We start from the raw sequence: 10,561 nt of genomic DNA, 5'->3' as shown, positions 1-10,561 counted from the left end.
CCAGCCTCCCCGCAGGGACCTGCTCGGCGGGACCTGGGCTCCCCCCGGGCTCCTTCGCACATTCCAGCATCAACGCCCAAGACGGGATCTATTCCTGACAGTAGGAACAAAGTGAGCAATTGCATCTGCTATACTTAGAGCAAACAGTCAATATTCCACGTGTCTAAATGGTTACCAGCATTCTCATTTCATATATAAATAGCCTAGGTTTGCTTTTCGAAAGAAATTGTTTTAAAAAGAAAATTGCCTTCCCAGTCATCCTCAGCCCATAACTGTTGAGCAGGGGGGCTAATTTTGAATGAAAAATTAAATTATGCATTTTCTCTAAGCCAACCCAGGAAGAAAAACTCATGACTGTGGCTGGCATTATTAGCCCCACGATCCTTTGTGCTGGTAGAGGTGTTTAAATACAGCGGCAGCAGTTTGCTGAAGCAGAGGGGCATCATCCTCTATCGCCCAGGCTCGACCACACACCATCTCAAGCCACCTTCCACCCGTAGGTCAGTCACATCAGAGCCCCGTTTTGTCCCCCTCTCCCAGCTTCACAGGGGTCCCAGCCCTGACATCAGATTTCTGTCTCTCTTCCTCCAAATTCCTCCAGTTGCCAGCCCAGGCTCTCAGCCAACGCTCCAGCTTCCCTTCCCTCTGGCTGATGTCAACCATGCTTCGTCCTTCAGGAATAAAGCCTGGTCCCGCGTAAGCGTCCATCTTTAAGGCATTACAAAGACCATGTGCCTGTCACTCAGTCCCCTCGACATATTGTCCCCAGTTGCATTAAGATCGAATTAAGGACACCAACTAATGAAAAACCAAGGCAGAAAGGTGCCATCTAAAAGCGAGAGTGAAACCCTGCTGTGTTTATTAACACAGAATAATGCAATTTTTCCCCTAAGATCTGGCTCAAAAGGGAGGGCTGCACACAGGCTTGGACACCCATCTGAGCACACCGAGGGGCTGGGAGCCACCACCAGCCCAGCACAGGATGGTTCCTGGGACCTCTTCTCCTCGCCCTGCCCGCAGGGTGCGGGACCCCATGCTCTGTCCTTCCTTGAACTTCCCACCTCCTGTGCAGAGCTCAGGACCACGGGGGCAATGCACCAGCGGCGTGTGCAGGGCTTAGGGAAGGGGGGTGTTCACAGGTCCCAGCTTCGGCCCAGGCCCAGGCACCAGCCCCAACCGAGCTCAGACCCAGACACAAACCTGGCCTAGTCCAGACCAAGGCACAGGCACAGGCCATGGCCCAAGCTCGGGGGAAAGCCTGGTCCAGACCCTGGTGCAGACCCAGTCCAGGCCCAGGCGCAGGCCCAGGCCCAAGCTCAGGGGAATGCCCAGGCCAGGCCCAGGCGCAGGCCCGGGCCAGGCCTTGGCCCAGGCGCAGGCCCAGGCCAGGCCCTGGCCCAGGCGCAGGCCCAGGCCAGGCCCTGGCCCAGGCGCAGGCCCTGGCCCAGGCTCTGGCCCAGGCTCAGGGGAAGGCCCAAGCCAGACCCCGGCGCAGGCTTAGGCTCAGGCCCAAGCTCGGGGGAAGGCCCAGCCCGGGCGGGCGCAGGCGGCTGGCGGGGCGGGGCGGTGCGGTCGAGCTCCGCCCCGCTCCGTCACTGCGCGGCGCCGCGGCCGCCGGCCGGGCTCCGCCATGGCCTCGGGGGGTGCCGCCGCCCGCGCCGCCGAGGACCCGCCGCCGCCCGAGCCGCCCGCCGAGCAGAAGCCGCCGCTGCCGCCGCCCGCGCAGGAGGAGTTCTCCTTCCTGCCGCTCGTCCACGACATCATCAAATGGTAACGGCGGCCATGGCCACCGGCCGCACCGCGGGGCGCCGGCACCGGGCCTCGCCCCGCCGGGACCCGCCCCCCATCCGCGGGGCACCGCATCGCAGGAGCTGCCCTGCACCTGGCCCGGGCCCGGCACCTCGTCCCTACTCCAGCCACCCCTCTCTAATGATGCTGCCTGACCCCCAGCTTCCTCGGGGTGCCCTGGGTGGGGAGCAGGCCTATGGGATCCCGCCTGGAATGATGCTTTCCCACCCCCAGCATCCTCGGGGTGCCCTGGACAGGGAGCGGGGCTATGGGGTTCTCCCTTTAATGATGCTTTCTCACCCCCAGCATCCTCACGGATGCCCTGGATAGGGAGTGGGGCAATGGGATCCCCCGCTAATGGTGTTCTCCAGCCCCCAGCATCCCTGGGATGCCCTGGATGGGGAGCAGGGCAATGGGTTCCCCCCCTCCAAATGATGCTTTTCCATGCCCAGCATCTTCAGGCATGCCCTGGATGGGGAGCAGGGCTATGGGGTACCCCCTTGAACAATGCTTTCCTGCCCTCAACATCTTCTGGGTGCCCTGGACAGGGAGTGGGCCAATGGGACCTCCCTCTAATGATGTCCTCCAGCCCGCAGCATCTCTGGGGTGCCCTGGATGGGGAGCAGGGCAATGGGATCCTCCTTCTTGCCATGCTCTCCAACTGCTAACATCCTCAGGGTGCCCTGGATAGGTAGCGAGGCAATGAGGTCACCCCTCTAGTGATGCTCTTCAACCTCCCAGCATCTCCTTTGCCTTTTTTCTCCCAGCTGGAGTTCCTGGGAAGAGTGTCAGAGGGAGCTGGCACAGCCCCAAGCGCATTTCCGCTCTGAGTCACGCCAGTACCTGGGCAGTGTTTGGGTCACCTGGACGGTGCAGGTGCTCCCATGGGCCGGGTACACTGCCCCACCATTAACACCCTGGAGCAGGAGCATTGTACTTGAGCTGGGTCATTGCTCCAGATAACTGTTTGGCTGATAACAGCCTCAGAAAGTACAGACAGTACTGGGGCAGGAATGCAGCCCGTTTCTGGGGAGTTGTAAAAGGGAGGATGCCTTCTGTAGTGGTATGGGTTAAATAGTTCTCTTCCCTCTTCAAGAATAGGTTCCGTAGAGGTAAAAGGTACTTGTACAAGTGTCCTGAGAACTGGGATGTTTCTGGCCCAGGATAACCCCTTCAGAGATGCTTGTCTGAGATCCCAGTTGGAACATAGCTCTTCCATGAAAATCCATCCAGGCCAGCTCTGCGCTCTCACCTGGGCACACTGCGGGGTGAGGCAGAGGGCATGGGATCATGAATTCTCTTGTTACAGGTTGTGGGTCTGGCTACCCTTTCCTTGTGCACTTATTTAGGAGCTGAGGCTGGTTTGTATCCTGCTGGTGTTTCACTTGCATCAAGTACGTCTGAAAGGGGAAAGAGGTTCACCTTCAGTGGGTCTGCAACCTGAGCCATGGCAAGGAAAGACTGAATACCTCGTGACACACCAGTCCAGATACAGAATGGGTGTGAGAACGCAAACCCTCTGGTTTCCCTCAGTCTCCCTGTTGTGCTGGGGGTGGGCAGTTGACCCCAACCTCGATTCTGCCTGATCTGTCCAGACCACAGAAGTGAGACTAAGCCCATTGCCAGGTGCATACATGTACATAAGTAAAGTGGGCAGTAGCCGTGGGCCAAGACTTCCCAGATTCCTTTATGTCACTGAGCAGGTCATGGTGACCCACAGATGACAGTCCCTAGCATATCTTGTGCCCTGTCCTACTGAGCCACCCACTCCCGCTACCCAGCTACCTCCCTTGGCTTCGCACACAGCATTTTCTGGGCGACTTGAGCAGACGTAGGTATGCTGAGCAGTGCTTCTGCCACAGAGGCAAGCGGTGGGATGTGTTGCCTCATGTCCCTGACAGATGGCAAACGTATTATCCTTTAACACAGCCGCTACTCACAGAGCCCAGCCCTGCTGTTTTGACATTGACTCAGCCATGAAGACACATCTCCAAGGTGACTCTGTGCTCAGAGCGAGGATGTATCGCGTAAATTTGCTTACATTCAAGGACACGTGCTCTTTCCTGTTGTTTGGGTCCGGAGAAAGTTTTCACAATCGGGGCTTGCTGATATTTTCAACCTTGTACAGTCAAATGGCATTGCCACTGAGGTCCCAGCGTGTGGCTCCACCAGCGGAGGGTTGTGCTGGTGTAACGAAGAACGCTGTGCTTGAAGGGAGGTCTTATGTGTGGTCCATCAGCACAGGTTGTGGTTGGACGTTGCATTGAATCCTGTGTTATTGCAGGCAGGTGCAGTCTCTTCCCACACCTCCGCACCCCTGCCTGTCCATGCCCTCAAAGAGGGAGTCACTTCAGTGGCTCAATCCAGCAGGAAAACCCCCCATCAGAAAAAAAAAGAAAACAAAACCCAAACCTGAAATAATTATTCCTTTGGAGCAACCAGCTGGACAGGCAGCCAGTTCTCTAATTGTGGGGAAGGGAATGAGACTTGGGGGGACCTGGAGCGGGGAGGACATCCCTCTCAAAGCCAGCCTGCAGATACGGTGGATTAAAGGCAGTGTCAACCCATCCTTCCCCAGAGGTGCCATGGGGTTGTGTGTGTGCCTGTATTTTTCCACTGCCAACCTGACCGTGAATGCCTGCATAATGGGGATACATTATAGTACCAGCTGCGGTTTTATTTAGAAAGGAGTAATGAATATTTTGTTCCAACAGGCTTTTGAAACGAATGGCAACCATCTGGTTAAAAGTTTTGCTCTCAGCCATGTCACGATTCCCCAAAGTTATAATCGAGCACCTCTCTGCCCTGATCATGCCAAGTGGATTTATTTTTAGGTCTGGCTATTGAACAGGCTCCCAGTTTTCAAAGACCATTAGAATCCCACTCTCGTTATTAATGGGCGCCCTGGAAGCGGGGACTCACTTTTGCCTGGAACTGGTAAAACTTCTCGCTGGTGCTAACAAAGCCGAGGCAGATACTAATGAGGGTTTGAGGGCAGACGCTGCCTCAGACAACACTGATCCTTGAAAAGCACAGAGCTGGCTGCAGAACCAATTGTGCTGCTCTTAAAAAAAAAAAAAAAGCTGTCGCTTCTCTTTTATTAGTTATACATCCCCAGAGAGTCATTTTAAAGCTCCAAAGTACCGTTTGCTCTGCCGTTGGATACTCTCTGATACTTTGGGGAACAGTTTCTATTTTCCGCTGTCAAGCTGTTTGTCTGCATTGATTTTTTGTGTTATAGCCGCAACAGGTCACGGGTGAGACCGAGATCTTTTTCTCTAGGTGCCTACACAGAACACACATATGTAATGTTACCTTCCCCAAAGAGAGCTACGGGAGTTCAAGCAGGGGGAGAAGTTAGCCTGCTCCGTGGGCAAACCGGCTCCTAACCCGATTGATAGGTTGTGAGGTGACTGGATTGTGTGCTGGAAATTAGCAGGAAACCAGTTTGCCCCAGAGGCTACCCAGTTTGTCTGTCTGTCTGTCTGTGTCCATTTTATTGGGATAGGTGAATTAGGTGTGGGTAGCCAGATACCAAGAGTAAAAATTTTCCAGTGAATTCCGGTGGAAATGACAGTCACCCCCTGCGGGCTGAAGGAGCGTTTCCAAGAGGAGAATTCAACAATGTCTCCATTTTCTCTCTGCAGCATGGACAAGGACAGCCAGGATGTTCACCAGGTGCTGAACGAGCTCAAGAACAAGTTCCAGGAGATGAGGAAGCTGATCAGCTCCATGCCCGGCATCGGTGTGAGCCCAGAGCAGCAGCAGCAGCAGCTGCAGAACCTGCGGGAGCAGGTCCGGACCAAAAATGAACTGCTGCAGAAGTACAAGAGCCTTTGCATGTTTGAAATTCCCAAGGAGTAGGAAGGGTGCAGATCTGCTCTCCAGGTCTGAGATACCTCCTGTCCTGGCTAAACGGAAGAGAAAAAGGTGGCGGAATTTTACTTTTTCTTTCCTTCATGCTTTTTTGGTCGCATTGCTCTGAAGTTGTGTCTGTGTGGATCACAGGCATGTGACACTGAACCAGAACACTGCGTGCTTCACATATGATGATTACAGCGGTACTTTGATCTGCTGTAGGACTGTGCATTTGTGTATGCATCTCTTCTGTTTTCTCTTGGGGTGGGGTGGTGGTGGTTTTTTTTTTTTTTACATTCAAGCAAGCAGGAGACATTATGTTTTCTCCTCGCTAAGGGTCAAAGTACCTGCTGGTTAACTTCAACAAGAAAAAGAGTGCATTTTCTGCAATTTTTTTCACTGCTGAACTGTCACAAGTGGCCAGACATCAAAAGGAAGCGTGAGCTGTTTGGCCCTGCTCCTGGAAGGGGTCTCTGGGGCACTTTCCATTCTGTGTGTGTCAAAAGAGGAATGATTGCTTTCAATTACTTTTGTATTTCTCTCTTTTTAAACAAGTTGATGGTTGTGTCAAGTAAAGATTTAGAAATTCCAAACTCTTTGTGTATTCGCTGAGTGGATGTGGGCTGAGCAGGGGCAGGCCCTGGGCAGCACAGAGGACGTGCGTAGCCTGGGCCCAGCTCCTGTGTCTTCGCATCACTTTTTTGGAAGCAGGGTGTCTTGAGAGAGCAAAGCAGGGACTGTCAGGGGAGGGGATTTTTGGTAGGCTTTGGGTGCCTAAGTCTCCTTGGGTGAGTGCAGCTTGTAGGCGGTACGTTAGGCATCTTGCTTTTGAAATGGAGGAAAGGCAAGCAGAATCAAAACAAAGGGCATATATGATAAGAGCTTTTAGTTACTCCAGCCGTGACAGAAGTCAGGCTCAACAGGACGGGTCAGTTCCAACATCTGAAGTGCTCCAGGGGCTTCCCACAAACACAAGCATTTGTGCAGCTTGAACGTTTGCCAGCGGCTGATGGAACGCTCTCAAATGCTGTACGGCATTCAGATGTGTCTCGGGGCTCCCTGCCCTCTGTCCTCCTGCTGTTAGCTCTTACGGTGGCAAACGACAACCAGGTGAGCAGCACCGTATCTCGCCGACTAACAAAGATGTGACGGGACCCTGAATCTCGTGGTTCTCTGAATGACGCTGAAAGATGGTGCAAGTCGGTAGTGGAAGAGGTGAAAAACCAGCTGGTGAACTACAGCGTCTGTTAAGAGCCAACATCGGAAGGCAGGTAGCACTCGTGCCTCCGAAAGATGAGAAGCGAGGTCTGTTTGGGGTTTCCTTTCCTAAACAAAAGGCAAGTTAATTCTGCTCGCTGGGAGCTGGGATGGTTATGACACACCTGTAGCCTAGAGATTACTCTGTCCCCACTGGAATACTTTACTAGTACTTTCTTTGGGAAGGTGCCCGTGTGTAAACTTCGAGTAAAGCAGAACACCAAGATAAACAAAGCACAATGTACACTCTTTTTATTACTGAAATTACCTTTCTGCCAGCCATTGCCTATCCCAGCTCAATAAATTCTTGTGTCTCATGCCTGGACGGTCATTTCCCTTTTTTTGCCAGTTTGCTGTTCCTGTGAAATCAGGGCATATGCGGAGCTGGCAGAAACAACGTGTTTCCAAAGAAATGTCTGGCACTTCGCACAGGAACAAGTTAACTCTGTCAACTTGAATCCAAGTTTCAAACGAAACTGAAGTGGTTTGGTTTGCAGTCCCACTCACCCACCTTAGTTTTGTGGTTTTGATAGAATTTTTTTGCCCTTAATATATATTAAACTTAGATTTGTTCTGCCACTTGGAGGGGGAATGGGAGCTGAAAATGAACTGAAACAGAAGCTGGAGCCAGGGAGAGCTGTTTTTTGAAGAGCTTTCCCCTTTCCCTTTCACTTCTAGCAATGGTTACTGCGACTTGTTGTTAGGCAGAGATTAAAAACCATCAGATGCAAAGGTGACCTTTCGAGCAAAGTACTTCCTTTACTCATATTGCAAAATAAAAACAATATCCCGGACGGGGCGCAAATGAATCACCCTCTGTTGACATCATTAAAGTGTGCTTAGTTAATCGGGGAAAAAGCATGAAACACAATCAGCTCTTTATAATGAAGTGATGTCAGTTTGCTTGGTTTCTACGGTGAATGACATGCCAATGCCCGGCGTGTCATGGTGCTGGCAGGATCGTCACTTGGCGTTAGTGAAGTGAGGAAAGAGTCCTGGCTCGGTGACCTGTTTGAGTAACTAACTCTCTGCGCAGCCCCTCGTTACCCTGTGTGGCAAGAAATCGGCTGCTTGCAGAGACGGAAACCTTTGCACTGGGAGTCGGAGAAAATGGGGTAATAAAGGGATTGAGTGGAGAGGCCATTTTTAGCACCTCGGAGCTGGGCTCAGGTCTCGGTTTTACAGGATTTGGTTTTTCGGCAGGGCGGGCGAGGAAGCGGAGGCAAACCCACAGGTGTCATTTTAAAAAGATTTTATTAATTTGTAGAAAAAATAAAACATCAAGTTTCACCCACGGTAGAAACACTTGAAGATTTTTTGTTCATGTCAATGACAAACAATACCTACATAAAGTGCCTATCATTTTCTTATTTTAAAAAACCTTCCCACTCCCCCCACCCTCCCCAAATCTTGCAAATCAGACAAGACAAATGTAAACAAGAGTCAGTTTTTTGGTCCATCGGGGCTGTAACTCTGCAATGTCTTTGCAACAGCTTAGGAGTGTCTTCTGCATGTGTTTTGCAGACACAGACGAACACACGACACAGAGCAGAGTCCGTGCACAGCTTCTCAAGTTAAAAAAAAACCAACAAAACAACAAAAAAACCCAACCTCAAAGCCCCAGGCAGGCGCTGGCAGGCCTCTGCCCTCCCTCCTGAAGGCAATGCCCGAGGCTGGGTGGTTTGGGAGGCAAAGAAACGCCAAGGTCCGTGCCCTCCACACTCATCCTCCCACCTGGCTGCCCAGCAGCTCACCCGCTCCCTGCCTCTCGGCCCGGAGGGGGCTGGTCCCAGCGGCATCCCCCTCCTGCCCTGCGAAGCCTCCCCCGTCGCACCCCTCGCTCCCAAAATGCGCCCCCGCGGGAAGGGGGCTGGTGAAAGCGATCCCTCGGGAAGAGGGAGGCTGGGGAAGAGGTGACCCCCTTTCTGCCCGGGTGGGTGCCTGCCCACCCTCCTGCCTGCCCAAAGTCAATTAGGAAACGAGCATCTTTCCCCCCTTCCTTCCTTTCTTCCTCAGTTCTTTCCTTCCTTCCTTCCTTCCTTCCTGTCGCGGGGCGAGCGGGGGCTCCTAGCTGATCACGCAGCGGTCCTTCTCCTTGCCGTGCCCACCGCCGATGGCTTTCTCCCGGATGTACATGAGGTCGCTGTGGACGCTGGGCCGCCGGGCGAAGGGGGCCACGATGCCGTACGCCTCCTCCGTGCTGCCCCGGCCCCCCTCTTTGAGCAGCTTTTTGCCTTTCAGTGCCTTCTTGTGCAGGATGTCGCAGTACTGGACCGAGACCTTGCGGTGCAGGTCGGGGCTCATCTCGCTGGGCAGCTTGGCCATGGCAAAGAGCGCCTGAAACATCTGGTCCAGGCTGCTGTTCTTCTTGGCCGAGATCTCGAAGTAGGCACATTTTTTGGGGTCCCCTCCCACCAGCTGCTCGATCTCCCGGGGTTGCACCTCTCGGTAAAAGTCCCGGTCGCCCTTGTTGCCGCAGATGACCAGGGGCACCTCTATGTTCTCCTTGGTTTTGTTCTTCAGGCACGACTTGGTCTCCAGGATTTGCTGCTTCAGGCGCTGCACCTCCTCAAAGGAGTCCCGGTTGTCCAGGCTGAACACGAGGATGAACACGTCTCCTGGGGACAAAGAGGGAACGTGAGATGGCTGCAGGGACGGGGACACGCAGGGACCCGCTGCCTAAGCCATATAGAGACTTGGGGAGGGAAGGACCAGGCAGCACCCGGGTCCCGCATCCTCCCATCCACCCCGTCCGTGCAGGAGGCAAAGCTGCCCACCCCGTGCACACACAAATTCCCGCCTCCCTCCTCCTGGGACCGGAGGAACATCCCCAAACTGGGCAAGAAAGCCTGAAATTCAGCAAGGGAACCCCCCATCCTCCCGGCATTCTCCAGCCAAGTACCTGTGAGAATGGAGAGGCGGCGCATGGCTGGGAAGGGATGGTTGCCCGACGTGTCCAGGATGTCGAGCTGGTAGACTTCGCCGCGGATGCTGTAGAACTTGCGGTGGAAGTCCTCGATGGTGGGTGTGTATTGCTCCTCGAAGCGGCCGGTGAGGAAGCGCGAGACGATGGCCGTCTTGCCCACCTTGGAGGAGCCCAGGATGACCATGCGGTAGCAGTTCTTGGCGGGGATGCTCAGCTCAGCGTCGCTGGGACACATCTTCTTGATCATCGCTGCCAGTTTCATTGAAGCCGGCGAAGAGGCAGCTTGCGCCGAGAGGAAGCAGGAGAAGGAGGAGGAGGAGGAGGAAGGCGATGTCTGCCCGGCTGCTCAGCCCCTCTCCCCTCGCAGGAAAGGCCGGTGTGAGCTCTGGACGGCCCCCGCCGCCGCGTTATATGGAGGCGGCAGCGACCGCCCCTCGGCGCGTCACGGCCCGGGGCGGCGGCGGCTGAGTCAGTGCGGGGCTCCGCGCCCCGCCGCGCTCCCAGTGCCGCGCAGCCCGGCCCGGTCCGGGCTCCCGGTGCCGCCCCGCCGCCGGCTCGGGGCTCCCGGGGCTCCGCACGCCCCGCAGCGCGGCGGCCCCGAGTGGGACCCCTTCGCCGGCCGCGCTGCCCGGGCGCGGGGTACCGGGGCGGGGGAGGGGTCCCAGCCCACTCCCCGGCGGGGCAGGGGACGGGAGCGGAGAGAAGCCTCTCCGTCCCTCCGGGCACTGCGGC

The 10,561-nt window shown here is 54.9% G+C and overlaps 2 protein-coding genes across 2 annotated transcripts; one reads left to right on the top strand and one right to left on the bottom strand.

The window, feature by feature from the left end:
• Positions 1-1,630: 1,630 nt before the first annotated feature.
• On the top strand, positions 1,631-6,443 carry MED9 (mediator complex subunit 9; the record flags this gene model as incomplete). The annotated part of the gene is made up of 2 exons (XM_082006524.1): positions 1,631-1,770; positions 5,436-6,443. 2 exons carry the CDS (start codon positions 1,631-1,633, stop codon positions 5,650-5,652), a joined length of 357 nt encoding a protein of 118 aa, XP_081862650.1. The 3' UTR covers positions 5,653-6,443.
• A 2,527-nt stretch (positions 6,444-8,970) lies between these two features.
• Positions 8,971-10,091, bottom strand: RASD1 (ras related dexamethasone induced 1; the record flags this gene model as incomplete). The annotated part of the gene is made up of 2 exons (XM_082006490.1): positions 8,971-9,521; positions 9,806-10,091. 2 exons carry the CDS (start codon positions 10,089-10,091, stop codon positions 8,971-8,973), a joined length of 837 nt encoding a protein of 278 aa, XP_081862616.1.
• Positions 10,092-10,561: the final 470 nt, after the last annotated feature.

The sequence above is a fragment of the Phaethon aethereus genome (assembly GCF_964289735.1).
Source record: "Phaethon aethereus genome assembly, chromosome: 15".
NCBI classification, from domain to species: Eukaryota; Metazoa; Chordata; class Aves; order Phaethontiformes; family Phaethontidae; genus Phaethon; species Phaethon aethereus.
The sequence above is the reverse complement of the archived record's forward strand: the minus strand, read 5'-3'. Positions and strand labels throughout refer to the sequence as shown.